This window comes from Rhinolophus ferrumequinum, chromosome 13 (assembly GCF_004115265.2).
Source record: "Rhinolophus ferrumequinum isolate MPI-CBG mRhiFer1 chromosome 13, mRhiFer1_v1.p, whole genome shotgun sequence".
NCBI lineage: Eukaryota > Metazoa > Chordata > Mammalia > Chiroptera > Rhinolophidae > Rhinolophus > Rhinolophus ferrumequinum.
In genome coordinates this window covers 49,418,552-49,444,627 of record NC_046296.1, presented here as the reverse complement: position 1 = coordinate 49,444,627, position 26,076 = coordinate 49,418,552, and the positions used below count along the sequence as shown (strand labels likewise).

The following is a 26,076-nucleotide window of genomic DNA, read 5'->3' as shown; positions in this document are numbered from 1 at the left end:
GTGTGATTCTAGTGCTTACACAAAAGACATACTACCTCTTTAGTGTGGCCCTTAAGAGGAAGTCATCTACTTTATCTGTTTCTGAGCTGAGGAGACAGTGATGGGTCAGTACTGGGGGAAAATACTGAGATAAGCTGTTTTCATTGGAGGATCTCCCTAGGGGATTTTTTAGTGCAAGAATGACTACATGATATTTTAGTCTTTTACTTTGCATTTTAACCCCGATGTAAAATGCAACCTTATGAAAAGTGAAACAAAGCTTAAGAAAACTAAAATCAAGTAACACATTTTGGTATTAATGTGTCTAGTTGTGCAATTAAAAAAAAAAAAAAAGACCAAGTGGCTGAAAGAAGAGTAGATAGGTATTTTATAGAATTAATCTATGTACTATTTTTGCTGATTTAATTTTTTCTTCTAATATTTTAAATTAAGCGTATATATACAGTTGATTTCCTTTATAGTAACAATGTTACAATTGTGTATTTTTTACTTAATTTCTAAGTTTTGGAGTTCAAGCTCACGTAGATTGAAGTTTCAGAAATTTTAAGATGAGTGTTCCTAACTTTTTCAGTCTATGTTTTGGTTAATTGATATATGGTATTTTTGGTTAACTGTTGCTTTCTCTCTCATAGGAGCAAGGAGGTTTGTGACCTTGGATTTTGGCAGACCAATATTGTTGACAGATGTATTGATTCCCACTTGTGGAGACTTGGCCTCTCTGTCAATTGACATTTGGACATTAGGAGAAGAGGTGGATGGGAGGCGATTGGTAGTGGCAACTGATATAAGCACCCATTCACTAATTCTTCATGACTTGATACCACCCCCTGTGTGCAGATTCATGAAGGTAAAGAACTTCAAGAAAGTGAATTGATCTGCTTTCCATGTTTCTGACAAGTTATGAAAAGTATTCAGACATATAATTAAAGTATAACTATATCTTTTTAAATACATTACTGAGATTTTTGTTGTTGCAGACGGGTATGTATGTATATTTATAATTTTTCATTTCAGATCACTGTCATTGGACGTTATGGAAGTACAAATGCCAGAGCCAAAATCCCCTTAGGATTTTACTATGGTCATACTTACATATTGCCTTGGGAGAGTGAACTGAAGTTAATGCACGATCCTCTAAGGGGAGAGGGAGAATCTGCAAACCAACCAGAAATTGACCAGCATTTAGCAATGATGGTTGCTCTACAGGAGGATATACAGTGCAGGTTGGTAGAGAATTGCAGTATATTTTAATCTTATTGAAACTCTTTATTATTTGTAATGTCTTGCATGTATTTGTCAAAAAAATGTCTTTTCATAAACGTATAGAAAAGAATAGAAGGAAGTAATACACTAGCATATTATAATATTTAATACATTAATATTTTGTGATTAAATAATTGGCTTTTTAAATTTTGTACTTACCAAATGATTAATTCTTTTTAATGTTTGTGTTAACATGTTTTAGAAATTTAATTTTTAGTGTATATCTGTACATGTACGTCAAAGAACATTACAGGGATTGTTTTGTTTATTTTTTTTATTATAGGTATAACTTAGCTTGTCATCGACTGGAAACTCTTTTGCAAAGTATCGATCTTCCTCCTCTCAACAGTGCTAACAATGCACAGTACTTCTTGCGAAAGCCCGACAAGGCAGTTGAGGAAGACAGTAGAGTTTTTTCCTCCTATCAGGATTGTATTCAGCTACAACTTCAACTAAATTTGGCTCATAATGCAGTGCAGAGGCTCAAAGTAGCTCTAGGGGCAAGTAGGAACATGTTGAATGAAACGTCAGATCCAAAAGACTTAATTCAGACGTCTTCCACAGAGCAGTTACGTACTATCATCAGATATTTATTGGACACCTTGCTCAGCCTTCTTCACTCTTCCAATGGTTTGTATTTAGCTTAAATAATTTAAAGACTGGGATTATATTTCATGTGATCTTGTTGCGTATTTTGTTGTTGATATTTTCTGGGTATTGTTAATTTTTATATCCTTCCTAATTTATTTATGAAATGTGTTCTTTAGGTTAGCTCATTTTCCCCCCATATTTTTGGTTTTCATAAATGAATTTTTGATTGTTTCTTTTCTTGAGTTTCGGCTATTGATATCCCATAGCCTTGTGTTACTGGCAAAATAGTAAATATTGTTTAAAAGTGCAACAGTGAAAACTGTTAATAATTGCTAATCTAATACAGAGCTGTCATTTTCTAGCCAGTATTATACATGCACACACGAATACACATACAGCCATCTGATACACCCAACTGCACATACAAGAAATATAATGGATTTAAGTGCTAACTCTTCTTCAAGTATTTAGCAATTAACATTTTGTATGCGAGGAGTAAGCAAATGAGTAGCAAAATAAATGGAATATAATTGTATACTGATGGCTGGTAAGAGGAAAACATATTTAGGCATGCTGATTTTGATACTACAGCATACACTTAAATAGAAAATTTTACTGTTTTCTTTCTTGTAATAGGACACTCAGTTCCTGCGGTTTTGCAGAGCACATTTCATGCCCAGGCCTGTGAAGAGCTTTTTAAACACTTGTGCATCAGTGGAACCCCAAAGATACGGTTACATACTGGACTTCTACTTGTTCAACTCTGTGGTGGTGAAAGATGGTGGGGTCAGTTTCTCTCTAATGTTCTTCAGGAATTGTACAATTCGGAGCAGCTTCTCATCTTTCCACAGGATAGGTAGGTCAGAAAATATTGCACTTAGTTGTTATTAATGATTTATACTTATTCACAGTCAGTGTTCAGATTTTGAAATCTTCTGTATGTGTATACCGAGTGTGGAAAAATGAAGCATGTCTTTTCAAAGTTTGGGGAATGCCCAGTGAAGGGCATATTGAAGATTAGGCATGATATAACCAGACTACACTTTTTAGTTTCCTAATTGAATCTGTGGCATTTATAGATCTCTGTTTACAAGTGTTTTGTATCAGCTCCTGTTATTTTATGTTAAATGTATTTTTTTGAGGCTGTGATAAAGTTCCCTCTACCTGACTTTTCGTGGATAACGTTAGAAAATACAACCAATAGCTTTAAAAAGAGCTAATTTTAACATCATACCTCCAGAAATCTTGCTGTCATTACTCTATTCTGTCATCATTCTGTCATTACTCTATTCAATTTCAATGTAAATTATTTCCTTTATGTAAAAAAAATTTTATTCATTTATTTTCAACAAATTAATTTTTTTCACAATTGTGGATATTAGAAGTTAGAGATCAAGTGTTAGCAGGGTTGGTTTCTCTTGACTTGCAGGTAGTTGTCTTCCCTTTTTGTCGTCATATGACTTTCCTACTGTCTTTTTTTCAATTACAGTTGACATTCAGTATTATTTTATATTAGTTTCAGGTGTACAGCATAGGGGTTAGACATTTGTACAATTTATGAAGTGATTACCCCGATTCGTGTAGTACTCACCTCTCTCTCTATATAATTAATACATTATTGACTATATTTCCTATGCTGTACATTTACATCCATCCCCATGACTATTTTGTAACTATCAGTTTGTACTTCTTAATCCCTTCACTCATCCCCTCACATTCCTCCCATCTGACAACCATCTATCTGTTCTCAGTTATCTATGAGTCTGTTTCTGTTTTGTTTATTTTGTTCTTTTGATTCCACATATAAGTGAGATCATACGGTATTTATCTTTTTCTGTATGAATTAATTCACTTAGCATAGTATCCTCCAAGTCTATCCGTTTGTTGCAGATGGTAAGATTTCATTCTTTATGACTGAGTAATATTCCATTGTATATATGTACCACTTCTTCATCTAGTCATCTATTGATGGACGCTTCAGTTACTTCCATATCTTGGCTATTGTAAATAAGGTTGCAATGAACGTAGAGGTGCCTATGTGTTTTCAGATTAGTGTTTTGGATTTCTTTGGATAAGTAACTCAGAAACGGAATTACTGGGACGTAATGTAGTTGTATTTTCACTTTTTTGAGGAACCTCCATACTGTTTTCCATAGTGGCTGCACCAATTTTCAATCCCACCAACAGTGCATGAAGATTCCCTTTTCTCCACATCCTCGCCAAGACTTGGTTTTTGATTTATTGATGATAGCCATTCTGAGAGGTGTGCGGTGTTACGTCACTGTGGTTTAATTTGCACTTTTCTGATGATTAGTGACGTTGAGCACCTTTTCATTTGTCTGTTGGCTATCTGTATGTCCTCTTGGAGAAATATCTGTTCTAGTCCCCAGCACATTTTTTAATTGGATTGTTTTTTCTTTGGTGTTGAGTTGTATGAATTCTTTATAAATTTTGCATGTTAACCCCTTATTGGATGTATCATTGGCAAATATCCTCACCTGTTCAGTAGGTTGTCTTTTCGTTTTGATCATGGTTTCCTTTGCTGTGTAAAATCTTTTTAGTTTGAGATAGTTGCATTTGTTTATTTTTTCTTTTGTTTGCCTTTCCCGAGGAGATACTAGAAAAAATATTACTAAAACATATTACTGTGTCCCAGTTTCTTGCCTGTGTTTGCTTCTAGGAGATTTATGGTTTCAGGTCTTATATTTAACTTTTTAAACCATTTTGAGTTTATTCTTGTATATGGTGTAAGAAGGTGGTCAAGTTTAATTTTTCCCTCCCTTCTACCCCCCCCCCCCCCCATTTCAAGCCGTTGTTTCTCAGTCCGGTTGTGTAGGACACAGCTCCCTGGCCCATGCTAGTATTATGAGCTTTACACTCCCCCCAGCTGAAGCAGTCGGTCGCTGGCCCATCACAGCAGCTCACGCCGGCTCTCGCCAGCTCCCGGCCGCTCATGATGGCTGCTGGCCACTCAAGCTGGCCACCGGCCACTCATGGCAGCACATGGTAGCCCACGGCAGCCTGCAGAAGCTCACAGCATCCCACGGCAGCTCACCTCAACCTCCCCAACAGCTCACGGCAGCCCAGCTCCAGGGAGACCTATTGTTCACAATCTTAGCTGTAGAGGGCGCAGCTCACTGGCCCATGTGGGAGTTGAACCAGCGACCTCGGCATTAGGACCACGGCGCTCCACCCACCTGAGCCACCCAGGAGGCCTCTAGTTTCATTTTTTTTCTGCATGTTATTTGTCCAGTTTTCCCAACACTATTTATTGAACAGACTGTCTTTGCCCCATTGTATATTCTTGCTCCTTTGTCATAGGTTACTTGACCGTGTAGGCATGGATTTATTTCTGGGAGCTCTATTCTGTTTTATTGAGCTATATATCTGTTTTTATGCCAGTACCATGCTGTTTGATTACTATAATCTTGTATTATAGCTTGATGCTAGGTAGCATGATACCTCCAACTTTGTTCTTTTTCAAAATTGCTGTGGCAATTCGAGATTTTTTTATGTTTCCATATAAATTTTTAGATTATTTGTTCTAGTTCTGTGAAAAAAATGCCATTAGAATTTTGAAATGGATTGCCTTGAATCTGTAGATTGCTATGGGTAGTATGTACATTTAACAATGTTGATTCTTTCTGTTTTTGAGCATGGTCTATGCTTCCATTTATTTGTATCTTCTTCAGTTTCATTCTTCAGTATCTTATAATTTTCCGAGTACAGGTCTTTTACCTCTTTGGCTAAATTGATTCTTAGGTTGTTTTTTTTTTGTTTTTTTTTTTGATGCAATTGTAAATGGGATTGTTTTCTTAATTTCTCCTTCTGATAGTTCATTATTGGTATATAAAAATGTACCGGGTTTCTGAATATTAGTTTTGTATCCTTACTTTAATGAATTCATTTATCAGTTCTAGTAGTTTTTTGGTGGACTCTAGGATTCACTCTATATAGCATGTCATCTGCAAATAATGACAGTTTTACTTCCTTTCCAATTTGGATGGCCTTTAAATCTTTTTCTTTTCTGATTGCTGTGGCTAGGACTTCTAATACTGTGTTGAATAATAAAAGTGGTGAAAGTGGATATCCTTGTCATATTCCTGATCTTAAGTGAAATGTTTTTAGCTTTTCACCATTAAGTACGATGTTAGCTGTGGGTTTGTCATATATGGCCTTTATTATGTTGATGTATGTTCCCTCTGTTCCCACTTTGCTGAAAGTTTTTTTCTTAAATCAATGTTGGATTTTGTCAAATGCTTTTACTGCATCTACTGTTATGATCATAAAGTTTTTATCCTTCATTTTGTTTATGTGCTATATCACATTAATTGATTTGTGGATGTTGAATCAGTCTTGCATCCCAGGAAAAAGTCCTACTTGAGCAAACTGTACAGTCTTTTTAATGCATTGCTTAATTTGGTTTGCTAATGTTTTGTTGAGGATTTTTGCATCTGTTCAAGGAAATTGGCCTATAGTTTTCTTTTTTTTGGGTGATGTCTTTGGTTTTAGAATCAGGATAACGGTGACCTTGTAAAATAAGCTTGGGAGACTTTCCTCCTCCATAATTTTTTTGGAATACTTTGAGAAGGATAGGTGTTAATTCTTCTTTATATGTTTGGTAAAATTCATCTGTGTGAAGCCATCTGGTCCAGGACATTTGTTTGTTGGGAGTTTTTTGATTTCGTTAGTAGTAAAAGGTCTGTTCAGATTTTCTGCTTATTAATTCAGTTTTGGAAGATTGTGTGTTTCTTGGAATTAATTTCTTCCAGATTGTCCAATTTGTTGGCATATAATTAATTGTTTATAATATTATCATTTTTTGTATTTCTGTGGTGTCAGTTGTCACTTCTCTTTCATTTATGATTTTATTTATTTGGGTCCTCTCTTTTTCTTGATGAGTCTGGTTAAAGATTTATCAATTTTGTTTATCTTTTCAAAGAACCAGTCTTGATTTCATTTGCTTTTGTATTCTTTTTCAGACTATTTTGTTTATTTTCCCTCTGATCTTTACTATTTCCTTCCTTCTGCTCACTTTGGGCTCTGTTCTTATTCTAGTTCCTTTAGTTGTGAGGTTAGATTGTTTATTTGAGATTTTTCTTGTTACTTGAGATAGGCCTATATTGCTATGAATGTCCTCTTAGGACAGCTTTCTCTGTGTCCCATATGATTTGGGGTTGTTGTATTTTCATTTTCATTTGTTTCAAGCTATCTTTTCATTTCTTCCTTGATCCCCTTGATAACCCATTTGTTGTTTAGTAGCATGTTATTAGTAGCATGTTAGGCCTTCATGTGTTGTTGTGTTGTTCATTTTTATTCCTCGTAATTGATTACTTGTTTCATACCATTCTTGTTGAAGAAGACTGTTGATATGATTTCAGTCTTAAACTTAAGACTGTTTTGTGACCTAACATGGTTTATCTGAGAAAATGTTCCATGTGCACTTCAAAAAAATGTGCATTCTGCTCCTTTGGGTGAAGCGCTCTAAAAATATCAAATCCATCTGGTCTAATGTGTCATTTAAAGCCGTTGTTTCCTTGTGGGTATTCTCTCTGGAAGATCTGTCTATTCGTGTCAATGGAGTGTTAAAATCCCCTCCTATGACTGTATTACTGTAGCTCTCTTTATGTCAGTCAATATTTGTTTTATATGTTCAGGTGCTCCTATGTTGGGTGCACAGTTGTTTACAAGGGTAATATCCTCTTGATGGATTGATCCCTTTATCACAATGAAATAATCCTTTTTTTGTCTCCTATTTTTTTTTGTTTTTTGAAGTCTATTTTGTCTGACATTACTGTTACTACCCTGGCATGTTTACCATTCCATTTGCATGAAATATCTTTTTCCATCCCTTTCCTTTCAGTCTGTGTGTATCTTTCAACCTGAAGTGGGACTCTTATAAAGACAGCATATGTATGAGTCTTGCTTTCTTAGCCATTTAACTGCCCCATGTCTTTTGATTGGAGCATTTAATCCGTTTGCATTAAAGTGATTCTTGATAGGTATGTAATCATTGCCATTTTAGTATTCATATTTATGTTTTTTTTTTTACCTCTTTCTTAAAGAAGTGCCTTTAACATTTCTTGTACTCCTTGTTTGGTGGTGATGAACTTGATCTCTTTCTCGTCTGGGAAGCTCTTTATCGCTCCTTTGATTTTAAATGATAGCCTTGCTGGGTAGAGTAGTCTTGGTTGTATGTGCTCGCTTTTCATCACTTTGAATGTTTGATGCCAATCCCTTGATGCACAAAATTTTTGTCGAGAAATCAGTTGACAGTGTTATAGGATCTGCCTTTTCTGTTGCTGCTTTTAAGTTTCACTTGGTGTTTAACCTTTGGCATTTTAATTATGATGTGTCTTGGTGTGGGCTTGTTTGGGTTCATCTTATTTAGTACTGTGCTTTCTGGATTTCTACGTGTGTTTCCTTTGCCAGGTTAGGAAAGTTTTCAGTCACTATTCCTTCAAATAGTTTTACAATTCTTTGCTCTTTTCTCTTTCTGGTATATCTATGATTAGAATATTGGTATGCTTGATGTTGTCCCAGAGGTCCCTTCAGCTATCCTCATTTTAAATATTTTTTTGGGGGGGGTGGTTCTTTTTCTTTTTGCTGTTCCAATTGGGTTTTTTCTGCTACCTTATCTTTAAATTGCTGATTCAGTTCTCTGCTTTGTCTCATCTGCTATTGATTCCTTCTTTGTATTCTTCATTTCGGTTATTGTAGTTTTCATTTCTGACTGTTTTTTATGGTTTTTATGTCCTTTTTTATGCTCGCTATCTCTTTGTTGAAGTTCTTACCAAAGTAGTTCCTTGAGCCGTCCTTATAACCACTGTTTTGACTCTTTGGTAGATGGATTGCTTCCATTTCATTTAGTTCTTTTTCTGGAGTTTTCTCCTGTTCTTTCGTTTGGGACATGTTTGTCTCCTCATTTTGGCTGCTTCTCTGTGTTTGTTTCTATTATCAGGTCGATTTGCTACGCCTCCCAGTCTTGGCTGGGTGGTCTTAAATGGTAGGTGTCCTGTGGGACCCAGTGGTGTAGTCTCCTTATCACCTGAGCCGGTGCTCAGGAGTGTCCCTTGTTTGGGTTGTGTGTGCCCTCCTATTGTAGTTGACCCTTGATTGCTGTTGTCTTGTCAGTGGATGGGGTTGGCCTTCAGGCTAACTGACTGTAGAGTTGGTCACAACCACAGTGTAAGAGCTGCTGTGGGAGGGCTGACCCCATGGAACAGGATTTGCCCCAGTGGGCTTTCATGTCTTCTGAGACCACCTTTTGGGTATGCAGCTTGTGGGGCTACTCGGGTAGTACTGTGTTGTGGTCTGAAGCCAGCCATTGAGTGTGTTGGTTCTGGGGACTTCGGGGAAAGGCTCAGGCCTGTGCTGGATCCGGAGGTTCGTGGAAGAGGGCATGCCGCAAACCTAGGCCGGCTGCCACCAGTACCATGCCTCGAGTAGCTCAGCAAAAGGCCCAGGGCATCCCTAGGCTTGTCTTTGCCTACCACCTGACCGTAAGGAGCACCCACTGAAAGAGCCTTGTGCAGTACATGAATGGAGTGAGGCTGGGTCTTAGTGAGTCGTCAGGCTGGGTCAAGTAGTGTTCATCAGGTTCTTGCAGTTTAGATTTGGTGTCAGTATAAGCCTGGGCCCACTCAGCAAAAGGCAAAGAGTACACTGAGGCTATTTGCCAACTGCCTGGTGCCTGCAAATCCCCAAGAATTGTCCACGAAAGACTGTAGTGCAGGCTAATGCTGGCTGCCCACTACAGAAAGCCTCCTGTGGTGCGTTAGGTGTGGCAGGGTCACATGGCGTTTCCAACGTTGAGTGAGTAGAATTCACCAGGCCAGTACAAATTCAGATTTGGCCGTGTTGGGGGTGGGTTCAACACAGGGACAACGGCAGCTATCCTTCCAGCCTTTGTCTTGAAGCCACACAATTCAGTCTCTCACTGTATGTCTCTAGTGCTTCCTGAGCCACTGTCCCTTTGCCAGAGCCCAGGGTGAGTGCCTGGCAGCAAGACAGTCTGCGTAGGCCCTTTAGGAGGATGCCTGGGTTTCCAGCAGACTTCTATCTTACCCGGATGAATGGAATCCCTGCTGATTTTCAAAGCCAGATGTTGTGGGGGCTCCTCTTTCTGAGACTGTTGCTCCAGGCTGGGGAGCCAGGTGTTGGGCTGCAACCCTTTGCTCCTCAGAGCACATCTCTGCAGCTGAGATATCCCTCCTCATTCTCACTTGCTACACGTGGATGTGGGGCTAGCCTGTTCCTGTGTCTCTGCTCCTCCTACCAGTCTTGAGGTGGCTTCTTCTTTATATCCTTAGTTACGGGACTTCTTTCCGTTCAGCTAGTCTCAGAAGGTTCTCCAGATGATTAGTTGTAATTTTAATGTGGTCATAGGAGGAGCCAAGCACAGTGTTTACCTACCCCGCTATCTTGACTGGAGCCCCAGTGTAAATTATTTTTTAAATAAATGATTAAATTGATTCATAATCAGTATATTATTTATATCCTTTTTTTAGAGTCTTCATGTTACTTTCCTGCATTGGTCAAAGATCACTTAGTAATAGTGGAGTATTGGAAAGCTTACTTAATCTGTTGGATAATTTGTTGTCACCTCTTCAGCCACAGTTACCCATGCATCGGAGGACAGAAGGTATTGTTTAAAGAGTTATCTTTAGAAGAAACATCAGATTCTTGTAAATACTGCTTTTCTTAAAATGCTACTTTGAAATACTTTGTAAAATATTTATTGCTATACAATTTGTTACTGGTTTTATGATGTAGACTTTTAAGGATGACCAGCCTTCGTGTGATTGACTGTCGTACAGTTACAGCTTTTTAAATTATTTGAATTGCAAACGTGAAAGTTGTTGTAATATGTTTTATACTCTCTTAACTAAAATCAAAATCTCTTATTTAAGTTTAAGCTTTAAGGTACTATTCCTGTTCTGGTCATTGTTACTTAGTTCAGTTGAGCAAGAAAATTGTTATTGGAATGAAATCCTTAGAACATAGTGTAAGACTGTGAATTATAAATTGAGAGTTAGATTTTTTATTTCAGTCACTTGTGAGCCTAAGAATAGCATCTCATACCTTGTTTTCTAGTTTATAAGTTAACTGTTGGATTTATCCTACACTTAAGAATCTATTTTCATACTATGAAGCATTGGTCTTCCATTAGATTCAATGTGTTACTTGATTTGTGACTATATGTTCCAGTTTTGAGGCCTATTATAAATAAATATTAGTGTTAGTAACGATATGGTGTATTTTGGATTTATAAAATGTTTTGGCTCATAATTATTTTATCAGACTTTGTTAGAACTTTCTGAATCACCTGACTATTCTGCCCCCGCCATCTCTGTCTAGGAGTACTAGATATTCCCATGATCAGTTGGGTTGTCATGCTGGTGTCCAGGTTGCTGGATTATGTGTCAACTGTTGAAGATGAAGCAGCGGCTGCAAAGAAACCTTTGAATGGTAAAGACAGGGAGAGGTTTCTGACAGGTATCAAAAGTTTATAATAATCTGTTGGTGGGGATTTTGAGAGACTCACGATTGTTCCAGAACTGGCTACTGGCCTGGAGAGTCCAGCTGTATGTAATTTATGTAAAATCTGAACTAACTTTGCCAGGGATCTGTTCAAAGATAGAGTTTATTTTTGAAGGACTTTATGGAGAAGCCCCTCTCTGAACATGACTAGTTTCTAAATATTAGCATGTCTTTCACGAGGTTTTCTCCATGCTCATTTAAATACTTTATAATAATAACATACATTTAAAGTTAATGAAAAGGAAATCTGTGAAGAGTTCCTATGTTATTTTATGAGTTATTTTAAGAGTTTTATGTTATTTTAATATAGTGTTTCATTTTATTTACCGTTATAAAATAGTTCTACTCATTAATTACAAATGGCTTTTATCCTTAGGTACAGAAATCCCCAGATTTTGTTTGAGTCATAATCTTTCTCCATAAGCTAGAGGCATAGAAAAATTTAAAAATTAAAGGAAATCAAACTGCAAGCCAAGTTGTTTTCTTCCCCTCTCCCAAGTTAGTAATCCTTTTCATACAGGATTCAAAAAAGCTACATCTAATATGTAAATACAACCAATAAGTACTATAAAATTTGGAATTTTAAATATTGTCAGGATCCTAGTATTAAAAAAGATCCCTTGATGTTTTAAATTGAATCAGTTGTTTATGGTATACATTATATTTGGGGAGAGAGTGGGGGATTCTTTTCATATACAGGGAATTTGTGTTAAATTTATTTTTTAAACAAATACTGCATGTCACTGGCAGTTCTCTCAGTTATAGGATATAGAACTAAGACATACAATTACAAACAGCTACAATGTAAAGTTGGAATATAACAGTGTTGGAGGTTTTAGTTTTTATTCATATCATTCCAATACTATGGAAACACATTTGTGGAAGACTTTTTTTTTAGGGTTTGAAGAATTTGAACTGACTTTGCTAATAGAGAAAAAAATGTCTTTAGGTTAAGCAGACATGAACAAATAATTGGAGATTGGTAAAGTGTGGTATTAAATATGAATTGAGTTGAAAAAATGACAAAGAATAGTCTAGGTACATTCCAAAAATGAGAATAAGTAGGGCTACACAGTATGGTTTTCTCAACTATTCAGCCTTATTTTTGAAGTCATTAAGTCAAATTATTAAGTATCATTTTTTTTGGCACCTGCACAAAAGCATATGAGTTTTCAAATACAGGCAATATTGAGTATTTGTTAGAATTGAGTGACATCATCAAACTTGTACAAAAATTAAACAGTTGTGCAGAAAGATGGCTGTTATCTTAAAGGAAAGATTGGAGACAGAACTGTGCTCTTAAAATCAATTAGGATCAAAGTTAACATTCCTAGGGTCAAATCTTACCAATTTCTTTACAATAGTTTTCTTTATAACTACTTTGTCATAATTGATACATTTATGATTTTGTGTTTACTGTGTATTAAAAGTACTTTAAAGTAACATATGGCAATTAATAATGAAACTTTTCCTTGCCCTATAGGTAACCAGTGGAGTTTTATTAACAATAATCTGCATACTCAGAACATAAATAGGTCTTCCAAAGGTAGCAGTAGCCTTGATAGATTATATTCCAGGAAAATCAGAAAGCAGCTAGTTCATCATAAACAGGTAATTTTTAATGCTTTTTTTTTTTTCTTTTTTTTAAGATTTTATTGGGGAAGGGTAACAGGACTTTATTGGGGAACAATGTGTATTTCCAGGACTTTTTCCAAGTGAACTTGTTGTCCTTTCAATCTTAGTTGAGGAGGGCGCAGCTCAGCTCCAGGTCCAGTTGCTGTTGTTAGTTGCAGGGGGCTCAGCCCACCATCCCTTGTGGGAGTTGAACCGGCAACCTTGTGGTTGAGAGCCTACTGGCCCATGGAGCTCCAACTGCCTGAGCCACTGGGCCGGCCCTGTAATGCTTTTTTAATTTTAATGTTTGAGAACATTACTTCAGAAGTTGCATGAGATAGATTTGCCATTAGATCCTAGGTGTGTCATTTAACAAGCTCCTTAAGGAAGCTATTTAGCACTTTTGAGAGTGAGTTTCCATATTTGTTAAAAAAGGCAGCAATATGTACTTTGCAGAGTTTTGGTGATGTCCTTTAAACTGACTACCTCTTTATATCTCTATTACTACCATTCTAACTGAGGCCGTCATTATCCTTTGTATAGTGAAAGGCCTCTCTGCGTTCGTTCTCAATCCAGTCCCTTTTTCATGCTCCTCCTAAGGAGTTGTTTTTAAATACAAACTTGATCACATCAGTCCTTCTCTAAATTGTTAGGGGCTTCCAGTTGACCTTTGAAGGAAGGTCAAACTCCTTAATATGGCTTTATGTTATCTGTTGTCTGCCTCTCTGTCTAACTTTCAGGTTTGAATTTTGGTCTAGCCATATTGAATTTGAGTTCCTGGGCCACCTACACCAAATTTCTCATTCAGGATTTTTGTGTGTGCTAAGTTTTGGTTTTTTTCTGTCAGCCACATACTACAGTAAGAAACACACACACACACACACACACACACACACAAATGAGTACAAGTGAAACTGGAGAAATCTAAGGTTGGTGAATTATCACAATGTCATTATCGTATTATATACGTTATACTATATACAAAATGTCATTGGGGGAAATTGGGTAAAGTATACGAGAGATATCTGTATTCTTACCGCTACATATGAATCTACTGTTATTGCAATAAAAATTTTAATTAATAAAAAACATAAGCATACCAAAACGTGTACTACTCTTAAGTGAGATTCCCAGAAAAGCAAAGCTAAGAGTATTATGCAGTAAAATATTTTCTCCACATATTTAAAAATAATTCTTTCCCTGTGCTTAAAAACATGTCAGTCTCGGGGGCGGCCAGTTAATTCAGTCGGTGAGAGCGCGGTGCTCTTACCAACAAGGTTGTCTGTTCGATCCCCATGTGGGCACTGTGAGCTGCGGCCGTCCACAACTAGATTGAAACAACTCCTTGACTTGAAGCTAATGGGTCCTGGAAGAACACATTTAAATAAATAAATAAGTTTAAAAAAAAGTCTCATTAGCATCTTACTAAAGAAAATCTTCTAGTTATTTCCCTTCTCCATATGGTAAGGAATTGATTTTAAATATAACATGGAAAGATCTGGTAATCGAGATTTAGAAAGATCTGGTAATCGAGATTTAGAAATGATTTTCTTTTTTTTTTTTAACTCAGCAACACAGTTAAAACTAGATCTTTCAGAGAATTTCCGTCACCCCTCGGTATCGATGGGGGATTGGTTCCAGGACCACGTCGATACCAAAATCTGCACACTGAAATTCCTCAGATAAAATGGCACAGCATTTATTTATTACTATGTACGTCCTCCTGTACACTCTAAATCATTTCTAAATTACTTATAATACCTAATACAATACAAATGCCATGTAAATAAGTTCTTACATTGTTTAGGGAATAATGACAAGAATAAAAAGTCTGTACATTTAGAACAGAAGCAACCATGGTAGTGGGCCTAACTACATAGGTAGTACATGTCAGCCAGAAAGTAAAATTTGAATCTGAGCTTGGGGAAGGAGCATATAGGGAGAGCGAACTGTTCTTATTCATTAGTTTGATGTATGAAATTCTGTGAGGAGTAGAATAATTTACTTGGTTGATTTTGATATTAGCTATAAGATTTGTTTTTTATTTTTAAGCAACTTAATCTACTAAAAGCAAAACAAAAGGCTTTGGTGGAACAGATGGAAAAAGAAAAAATACAAAGTAACAAAGGATCATCTTATAAACTTCTGGTAGAGCAAGCAAAACTAAAGCAGGCTACTTCAAAGGTATGACTTTTACTTTTTAATGTAATTATCTTAGAACTGTCAGTTTTCCTTTTAGTATTATTTGAGTAGTTAAGTATTTGTGATAATGGTCAGGAAACTTAAATATATGTTAACCTGCTTATCAGCAGAAAAATTTAAAGACTTTTTGGGGAGGGGGTAGCTGTTAACTCAAGGAAATACACGATAAATCTGGACTTAAGGTATTTTTCTGCAGATGCTCATTGACTTACGATGGGGTCACATTTTAATAAACTGATCATAAGTTGACAATATTAAATTGAAAATGCATTTAATACACCTAAACTACCAAACATCATAGCTGAGCCTAGCCTATCTTCAAGGTGCTTGGAACATAACATCCAGTAAAACCCTGGCAACACAGTACACTAGAGAGTATGGGTAGTTTACACGGTGGTGTGCTTGCTGTAGCTGTGGCTCGCTGCTGCCCAGGAGCATGAGGGGGTATGGTGCTGCATGTCACTAGCCTGGGTCAAGATCAGTGCTTATTTCTTTCGCATCACCATAAAGGTGAAAAATTGTAACTTGAACCATCAGAAGTTGGGGAGCGTGTGTAAGTATCTTTCCTTGAAAGTGGATTGTGTTCTAGTAACTTGAAGATAGACTCGAGGAAATGGACAGTTTTCATAGTTTGTCCTTTCTAAGTTGAAATTAAGTGCAATGATTTGTAAATAAAGTTTAAAAATAACTTTATATGTGTTTCTAAATTTTTTTTCTCCCCCTTCTGCCACTCCCCCCACTGGCCCCACACACTCTGGTTCAAGCCATTGTTTCTCAGTCTAGCTGTGTAGGACACAGCTCCCTGGCCCATGCTGGTGTTAAGAGCCTTTCGCTCCCCATGGCTGGGGCAGTTGGTCACCTGTCGGCCGCTCATAGCAGCTCACGGCAGCTCTTGCCGGCTGCCGGCCAGCGTGGCTGCCGGCCGCTCATGGCAGCACACTGTAGCCCCCAGCAGTCCACGGAAGCCCAGCTCCAGGGAGAGCTGTTGTTCACAATCTTAGCTGTAGGGGGCACAGCTCACGGGCCCATGTGGGAATCGAACTGGTGACCTTGGCATTAGGAGCACGGTGCTCCAACCACCTGAGCCATCAGGCCAGCCCATGTTTTTAAATTTTGGGGGATATAACATTTATTTGTAGCAACCAAGTTTGTGATTGTGTTTCTGTAAATATGAAATTATAGTTATTCCCTCAGATTTTGAAATAACTTGAATTAATACTCAGTACTTGAAGTTGTTAGGTTACTTTACCGTCCACCTTTTATGAATTATGTTTAAGATGTTTCGGTAATATTTATGAGGTCGGATTTGACCTAATGTAGCCTTCCTATAGAATTTCACCTTCCTGAAATTGTGTCATATATCCTATACCTTACTCTAAAATAAAAAATTAGGTATTATTGGACAGTATAGCTTTTAATAATCTTACTTTTTGAAGCTTATGGTTTACCTAAAAATTTTGTTCTTTAGAAATGGTAAATTTTCTGAGTATTTTCATCCCATAAATAAATTTGTACTGAAAGAATTTTCATTCAATAAATGTTGATTTAAATATTGTACAATTCTTTATGTAGCACTTTAAGGATTTAATTCGGTTACGTCGGACAGCAGAATGGTCCCGTTCTAATTTAGACACAGAAGTTACAACAACAAAAGAAAGTCCAGAGATCGAACCACTTCCATTTACCTTGGCTCATGAACGTTGTATTTCAGTAGTCCAGAAACTTGTCCTGTTTCTCCTCTCCATGGATTTTACATGTCATGCAGATCTCTTATTATTTGTTTGTAAGGTAGGTAAACTAATAGGCATAATTTATAATTACAGATTAATAGGTTTAAAAAAAGATTAGAGTGAATGCAGTCTTGAATTGATTTTTGATTAAGAGAAGTAATTGTGCTTTTGTTGGTTTTCCTTTTATACAGTTTAATTTTATTGTGCTTTGAAAGATATTAAAAGTATTTTGTCACTTATTTCTCCGGAGACCTAATTTATATTTTAATCTAGTAAAAACTAGATTAATGTAGATTTGAAATGTGTGTAATTTGGGTATGTCTGTTTTGAACCTCCCTTTTTTCTATTAATTAAAATAGGAAATAAACAAATGTCAAATGATAGTAATGAAGGGGTTTTAATGCCCTGAAGGCTTTCCTGTAGCATATTCATTGTTTAGGGGAATTATTTTTCACTATTCAACCCAGATTTTTAACCAGATTTTAATATTTGACTCAGGAAATTACATTTCTTTTGCCTTCCATGTCGGTCAATTATATTGACACTAAAAGCTTATCTCATTATTGAAAACTACTCCAACGCTTTGTTTTTGGAGAAAACATATGTAATTGCTATTTAAGTGTATGATTTTATAAAATGTATTACAGGTTCTTGCACGCATTGCGAATGCCACGAGGCCAACTATACATCTGTGTGAGATTGTGAATGAACCCCAACTGGAAAGACTGCTATTACTTTTGGTTGGAACTGACTTCAATAGAGGAGATATATCTTGGGGTGGTGCTTGGGCTCAATATTCCTTAACTTGTATGCTACAGGATATTTTAGCAGGTTTGTCAGGATTTATTTTTCATAGGGTATGTCAAAATTAGCTTATCATTGTTCGACTAAGTAATCTTTAAAAGAAACTAACCCCCAACCATATAAAAGGTCTCTTTAATGTTATAGAAGGAGCAACCATTTAGAACTACTTTCACATTTAGTTATGTTGACAGTTGTGATAAATGTAAGTCTCTATGGAGAAGGTAGGTTGTTAAAGTGCAGGGATATTGGAGCTAGTGGGTGTCATCACTAACACCATCAGTGGGTTGCTTATCAGTTCTGTATGTGGCCTTGAGGAAGGTACTCTCTGAGCCTCAGTCTTTTCATAAATAAAAAATTATTATATATTGTCAAATAAGGATAATAAAAGTACCTTCCTTATAAAGTTGTTCTGAGGAATAACATGTAAAGTGATTATAGTAATTCCTTGTTCACATCACACATTTTGTGTTTTCTACTAGTTACTTGTCTTTAGCATATGAAGGTAATGCAATGGGTAATGCATTGTCTTAGGTAGGTGAGGTCTCATTTGTCTCAGAATCTTTTATTTTTGGAAGAGCATGTATGCTGTCATTCCCTAAACTGCAGGAAAGAATATGCTTTAATGTGTTTTGGATGTCTGTTTAGAAATTATTAAAGCAGTTAGAACTGTCTCATTAAATACAGGAGAACTGCTGGCTCCAGTAGCTGCAGAAGCCATGGAGGAAGGAACAGTGAGTGATGATGTAGGTGCCACAGCTGCCGACTCTGATGACTGCCTTCAACAGTCTTCAGTTCAATTGCTAGAAACTATAGATGAACCTTTGACACAGGATATACCGGGTACATTCTTTGAATTATGTTTTATTTAAAGTATATTTGAGCTGTTTTTGTTTGTTTGTTTTTTAAAGATTTTATTGGGGAAGGGGAACAGGACTTTATTGGGGAACAGTGTGTACTTCCAGGACTTTTTTCCAAGTCAAGTGGTTGTCCTTTCAATCGTAGTTGTGGAGGGTGCCGTTCAGCTTCAAATTGTTGTCCTTTCAGTCTTAGTTGTGGATGGCGCAGTTCAGCTCCAGGTCCAGTTGCCGTTGTTAGTTGCAGGGGGCACAGCCCACCATCCCTTGCGGGAGTCAAACCGGCAACCTTGTGGTTGAGAGGATGCACTCCAACCAACTGAGCCATCCGGGAGCTCAGCGGCAGCTCAGCTCAAGGTGCCGTGTTCAATCTTAGTTGCAGGGGGAGCTGCCCACCATCCCTGGCGGGACTCGAGGAATTGAACCGGCAACCTTGTGGTTGAGAGCCCACTGGCTCACGTGGGAATCGAACCGCAGCCTTTGGAGTTAGAAGCACGAGCTCTAACTTCCTGAGCCCCCGGGCCGGCCTTTGAGCTGGTTTTTTAAATGAAAATGTTTAAAATTAAGAGTGTTAGTGAAGTATAAAATTAATTTTTATGTTTTTCTATGAGGTCTTTGGCCTTAGTAGCCGTATCAGTTATTTTCCTGATAAGTATGTTTTGCTTTGATTCTCTGAATGCTTATTATAATAAAATGCTATCCTTTCATAATGTCCTAATTATTTTGATATGGTCTGGTTTGGCTATGTTGAGGGAATTACAACCCAGGAAACTGTAAAAGATACTCAGTGGTGAAGAAAACAAGGTTAAAGTCTCTTGTTATTCAAAGAGTCACTTTTTGGGGTGTGTTTTCTCCTTTTATTCCTTCCTTTGTTTTCTTTCTTGCTCTTAAAAAAGTGTATGTGCCCTTAAAAATGTATCTTGGTCTGCACAGTCCTTTGTGGCATGCTCCCTACTTGCACGACTCTTTTTTAGTTACTACCCTGTGTAGGCCAGATGCTGTGGTCATTTCAACCACGTGTCATTCCTTAATCTTATATTCTATCATGATTTTTATCCTTTCTACCTGATATTCCCTTTATCTGGTATAGACTTTCTCCTCTTGTTTGCACGATGAACTCCTTACCTAAGATTCATATAAAACATGCTCTTCTCCAAGAATCTTTTTCCGTCACCACCCTCGGTGTTGGAGACTGCTGTCAGTGCTGCTTTATGCTCTGTCTCTTCCAGTACTTACTATGATGAAGTTGCTTTAATGTTTCCAGTGTACTGTCTCCTCTGAACCTCTGTTAATTTCTTGGAGGGTGGAAATGTGTTTTATTAATCTTTTTGTACTCAAACCATGATAAAGGCTGGCATTTGCTGGGCATTCTATAAAGATTTGTTGAATAGAGGGTGGGAAGGATGAGAGGATAGGAGTTGTAAGGCATAGAAGTTAGGTATGAATTTGGAGACATGAGAGAAAAATAATTCTAATTCATAATAGAAAAATAAAAGGTGAATGACAGTCATGTAACTTAAATCTTCTTTGCTTTTCACTTGAATACTGGGTATCATTTCCTGAAATATTGGAGGTAATAAAATTAATAATATTCATAGTTTATGCAACTTGATTCAACAAGGGTTAATCCCATGGTCTTTTCTTCTATGGAAATCAAATGTTATTGCATTGGTGTTTTTAATTGTGTTATAGAGTGATACATACGCATACTTACTAATGCTTAATTGTCAGGTATAAAAATTTAGAGGTTTTTATTTCAGTAGAAACATGTTACATAGAAGTACTATAACTTTTCTGAAATCAGAAGCAGTATATTGGTTAAATTTTACGTTATATACTCTACCAGTAAAAACACATTCAATTATTTGAAGGTGCACCTCCTCTTTCCTCTTTGGAAAAAGATAAAGAAATTGATCTTGAGCTACTTCAAGATTTAATGGAAGTTGACATTGATCCTTTAGATATTGATTTGGAAAAAGATCCTCTTGCAGCCAAAGTTTTTAAGGTATGATACACTAGAGTATTCTTCGCAAATAAAATCTTTCATTTTAGACTTTCGGTTTATTTGTTACTTAAAAGAGGAAAGAATACATATTTATTACCAAATGTAACCCATTATTTAATGTACTCAAAATATATTAAGTTTCTATAGTTACTGTAGTATATACCAAATGAATAATATAAGGAAAACTTGTACCATTTTGTTAATATAGTCACTAGAATCTTACATAAAATCCACTAATACGCATGGGGAAGTATACTGGATTGTGAACATTTCAAGCAGCAATTAAGCTGATGCAAGAAGAGTTCATTGCAGATTGTAATTCTGTATTAGCCTCAACTTTTTCTAAAGGAGATACACCCCTAATGCTTTATATTGGTTCTTTTTGTGTGTAAGACATTTTATTAAGGATGGTAGTTATCTCTCAGATTCTAAATATGTAAGCTATTTTTGGACTTTGGTATAAAATGAAGAGAATATTATTGAACCATTCCTATAGATCATTAAGAGTCTAAGTGTCTTTTGGGGAATTTAAAGGGTGGGGGGAATGTTTATTTTGTAGCTCTGTTTGAGTTTAGGTAATGTAAATAATAATGTCACTCTTTGTGAAGAGAAAAAAATAAACCACAGGTTTTTCCCATTTTTTTTAAGCCAATAAGCAGTACGTGGTATGACTACTGGGGTGCTGATTATGGCACTTACAATTACAACCCTTACATTGGGGGTCTTGGAATTCCTGTAGCAAAGCCACCCGCAAATACAGAGAAGAATGGATCACAGACAGTTAGTGTTTCAGTGTCTCAGGGTAAGTGTGTGTTCATATTTTAAGATATATGCTATTTTTAAAACAAGCCCTAAATTCATGCATTTTATTTCTAGAAATTGAGGGCTGAGCCCGTGCTGAGCGTATTTAATATCACAGGTGTGCCATGAGAATGGTAGTCAGAGCTGTATGTTTCTGTCAGTTTGGTGGAGCTTCCAGTTATGATCCAAATTTTGTTTCTCAGAATAACCCCTTGCAAAATATATTCATGAATTGTGTGAGTTTGCCAGTGATTTTAATTAATGTGCTTAAAAAAACTTTTTTTGTTAATGATAAACTTTTATTTGTAAACAGAATGAAACCACATTGAATATTATTTTTGCACTCTTCTATATCAAGATTTTAAAAGTAAAATCTTGGCTTAAAATTTGAAATAATCATTCATTTACCAGAAAGTTGGAAGTTCAATACAGAAAACATTTGTTATCTTGATCCATTTGGGAATGAGTTGCTAATCTGGTATTTTTGTTTTGTTTCATTTATTTCACAAAGCAGCACATTTTACATAAATACATCAGAAAGCATATTTCATCAAAAACAGGAAATTAACATTAGTATTAACAGTCACATCCCATTCAGGTGTCAGCAATTGTGTCTAAATAATGTCCTTTATTGAAAAGGCTCCAGTATAAAATCATGTGGTGTATTTAGTTGTTATATCTCTTCAGTTTTATTCAACCTGCCACAGTTCCTCAGTTAACTTCCATGTCCTTGATGCTTTTGAAGATTACAGGCCAGTTATTTTGAATATTGTGCCTCACTTTGGGTTTGTATGCTATTTCCTCTTGATTAGATTGTGATCATGCATCTTTGGCAGAAGTATCACAAGAACGTAATGTTCAGGTTTTCTTACTGAACCCCATTACATGGCTCATGATTTTAATTTATCCTGCAACTGTGGTTTTTTGTTTATTTACTTGATTAGGAGATGTCTGCCAGCTCTCTCCATTGTAGTTATTCTTATTTGTAAAAGAAGTTTTTTGGAATGTGGTGGTAGAATGGTACTTGGAAACTATTCTTTAAAAAAAAAAAATATTTAGTTTGAATAGACCCATGGTTTCCTGTTTTAGTCAATGGGTTATAATTTTTTATTATCATTATTTATTTGTTTGGTAGTTCTTATTGAGGTTAAATATAAATAATAAAATTTACCATCATAGCCACTTTTAAGTGTACAGTTCCATGGGATTAATTATGTTCACGGCGTTGTCATTATTTTGATGTTCAAATTGCCCCAGATTTGACCAGTGGGATATTTTACAAGCTGGTCTCTCATCTTTTTGACATGTCCTCATCTTTCTTTGAGATCTTCCTTGTTTTCTGGAACAATAAGTTGACTCAGGCTCATCATTTACTTTCCCTTCCCCCGACTGGGAATTAGCTACTTCAATAAAGAGAAGGGTATTTCAGAACCTTTTTGTGGAGAAGTGCAATTAAGAAACCAAAATCTGGGTGCTAGATACACTTACTGCTGTTTTGATGGCCATGCCCTCTTGGTGGATAATGTAGGTGTGTGAGTGTATCTACACACAGTTGAATTTATATTCATTTCTATATCTGTCTGTCTAGATGCCATGAGTTCACATCGATATGTTAGTTAATCTAACTAATCTAACTCCATAGGCTTCATTTTAGTTTTCTACATCAGCATATGTAGTTGTATTAATCTTTTTTTCTCTGACAGTGAGGAACCTGGTTCTAATTATTTTAATTTATTTATTTCCATTATCATTACTTATTTGATCCACATTTCTTTATATATCCTCTCTTCCATCTCTAGCCTTCCTTGCATAGGTGCAATTACCTGGTGTGGCTCTAATACCTTATGTCAGGTTGTTCTTACACGAGGACACATTCCTCACCCTGTTTTGGGTTTGGATGTCAGCATTTTATTGTAGGAAATAGGACTGAGTAATAATTATCAAATAGCTTTATTATCTCTTAATTGCTTTTTGTAGCCCTAGATGCTCGCCTTGAAGTTGGACTTGAACAGCAAGCAGAACTTATGTTGAAAATGATGTCTACCCTGGAAGCAGATTCCATTTTACAGGCATTAACAAATACATCTCCTACATGTAAGTAAAATCATAGAGTGTTGCAACAAATAACTTACCTCTTGATTATTTTCAGGTATACTCAGCAAGGACATTTTTAAGAGTTTGAGTGGGCTAAGTATATAACACCTCTCCCTTACTAAGTTAGTAGCAAGTTGAGAAATATGACAGAGGATTAACAAACTGGGAGAGTGGAGGGGAATGAAATACCTCCATGTAGTGCTCTTAACCTTTTTACTGCGTTTATTGATTTCAAGTTTGTTCTCCAAAATGTGTCAAAATCCACAGAAAATACAGTATTTATATTTTTAAGAAATAAATGATTATTTTAAAGTATAAAAATTCGCTATTGTTATTCATTCTTGAAAAACACAAAAATACAGAAAAATGTACACCTGCTTTCCTCAACTTCCTTTCTGGAACACTGAGCTCGTGGGGTAAAGTCGAACACTGCAGTCAGCAGCATGGAAATATCAGTCGACTGCAGACGAAGGTCTCAGTGAAAATGTTAAGTTCAATCCAAAAACCTTAGTCATGAGTTTGTTATTGTGGTGTTGCAGTTTAATGAAATTCCTAGGGAAGGCAGTGTAGCTGGCTGCCTTCAAGTTCAGTGTGTTACATCCAAATTTCTGATAAAGTGGGCTGTTTTAAATAGTTAACGTCTTTGTCATCTTTAGACGTGGATAGAAGACCTAGGTAAGGATAACAGCCAAATGGGCCTAATTGAACTGCAAAACTGAAACTATTTACTTCCTAAATATCTACAGGAAAGGCAAACTTTTTATAATAAAGGACCAGGTACTAAATATGTTAGGCTTTCTGGGCCATGTGGTGTGTGTTGCAACTACACAACTCAGATTTTGTAGCAGTACAGCAGCCATAGGCAATATGTAAACGAATGGGCGTGGCAGTTAACAGAAACCATGCTACAGAATCAGGTGGCCTGCCAGATTTGGCCATCAAGCCATGGTTTGCTGACGCTTCGTGTATAGTGCTGAACTTGGGTGGATCTCCTTTCAGGTGAGTACAGGTTAGATAGTAGTCTCTCAAAGACGTACATTGAGAGCTTGTGCTGAGAAAATGGTGATATTTTTATTTTTCATAGGCCTACAAATCAGTTCACCTTCTCTGGGGCGTGATTAACCGGGTAGAGATACTAGTTACGACCTTGGAAGAGCATCATGTCCTTGTCCTATGAAAGGGAGTTCACAATCCATTTCAGTAGAGAAATTGGGGTTTTTAGATCTTCCGTATGTTAAATTGAACTCTTTCAGTTTGCAATCTTTCTTTCTTACCTTAGGAGATATAGAAAAAAGGAGAAAAATAGAAGAAAAGTTCTAGTGTTGTATGTACAATCTTCGTATTGGTACACTAATATTGCTGCATGTTATCTCCTATGTAATATGGGGATCCCATTTGTTGCGTCAGCCTTTCCATGACCACAGATAGCTCAGTACTGCCCAAAGTAGCCCTTTTCTTTGTTAGCCATTAAAAAGAAAAATCATTTATTAAAAGAACCTTTCGTAATTTGTATGTACATGCTTTTCCTAATGTATTCTGTCTTTTGATTATTGTACAGAACTGTGTCCACCCTTTTAATACAACTTTCTAAATATATTTCCCCTTTTTAATATAATAATTTTCTAAATATATGAAAAACTTTCTTGGAGTCCCTATATTTCTCTTGCTCCCCATGAATTAGTTTGGTGTGTGATCTGGGCATGAGGATTTTTGAATACTTCCCAGGAAACAATGTATATAGTCAGGGTTAAGAATCAGTGAACTGGAGTCTGGATTATTCTAAAACTAGCTTTTTAAGAATTAGTTAAGATTCTTCTTTTTCTCTCTTTTATTTTCCTCTTATTAATTAGGAAAATAAAAATGGCTAGAAAGTAAGGTTCTTTTCTCTTGGTGGGCAAGTCCTGTGAATTTGGGAGCTTTTCTCTGTCACTTGTTCTTTCACTTTCAAGTAATATAGTAAAAATAAGTTTTCAAATAATAATGAACCATTTTAAAGAATGTAATTTTAATTTTTTAAAATATGATCTTCACTTACCTGTATGTAGTAATAGCTAGTTAACATTTCTCTTGCTGCTTTGTGTATAAAATCATGATTGTGTTTAATTTTCAGTATCACAATCTCCCGCTGGAACAGATGATTCACTTCTGGGGGGTTTGCAAGCAGCGAACCAATCCAACCAGCTTATTATACAGTTGTCATCTGTCCCAATGTTAAATGTTTGTTTCAACAAACTTTTTTCTATGCTTCAAGTCCATCATGTTCAGGTATGACTTCAGGAGAAATGGTGTATTTTTATACATTATTGCCAGCCTAATAAAAGATGAAAATAAGTGGGGAGACCATTCTCAACCTGACAGGGACGATTTCTTTATCATGCTCAGATGGAAAAGTATTGGAGATAGCATTGATAACCACAGCTCCTCCATGAAAGGTCATATATAATTTTTATGATTTTTAAGCTTCACTGCTTTGGATCCAGCTACAGTTGACCCTTGAACACCTCAGGGGTTAGGGGTGCCAACTCTCTGCACAGTTGAAAATTCACATGAAACTGTTGACTACCCAAAAACTTAA

General features: G+C 36.3%; 1 protein-coding gene across 10 annotated transcripts in view; it reads left to right on the top strand.

Moving 5' to 3' along the window:
- The window catches only part of BIRC6 (baculoviral IAP repeat containing 6), a 210,029-nt gene that overhangs the window by 88,212 nt on the left and 95,741 nt on the right, over positions 1–26,076 (top strand). For 7 of the 10 annotated variants that reach the window (XR_004424875.1, XM_033125539.1, XM_033125538.1 and 4 more), the window contains 15 exons: positions 633–847; positions 1,015–1,223; positions 1,547–1,893; positions 2,491–2,710; positions 10,365–10,498; positions 11,215–11,352; positions 12,881–13,008; positions 15,064–15,195; positions 16,786–17,001; positions 17,591–17,774; positions 18,432–18,587; positions 20,473–20,606; positions 21,255–21,408; positions 23,385–23,501; positions 25,612–25,766. Coding sequence is in view for 9 of the 10 variants with exons in the window: in XM_033125539.1 (XP_032981430.1) it covers positions 633–847; positions 1,015–1,223; positions 1,547–1,893; positions 2,491–2,710; positions 10,365–10,498; positions 11,215–11,352; positions 12,881–13,008; positions 15,064–15,195; positions 16,786–17,001; positions 17,591–17,774; positions 18,432–18,587; positions 20,473–20,606; positions 21,255–21,408; positions 23,385–23,501; positions 25,612–25,766 (2,639 nt within the window). In the remaining variant the exon portion in view is untranslated. The remainder of the gene's footprint in view (positions 1–632; positions 848–1,014; positions 1,224–1,546; positions 1,894–2,490; positions 2,711–10,364; positions 10,499–11,214; positions 11,353–12,880; positions 13,009–15,063; positions 15,196–16,785; positions 17,002–17,590; positions 17,775–18,431; positions 18,588–20,472; positions 20,607–21,254; positions 21,409–23,384; positions 23,502–25,611; positions 25,767–26,076) is intronic. The other 3 variants (XM_033125536.1, XM_033125532.1, XM_033125534.1) reach the window with 1 other exon arrangement.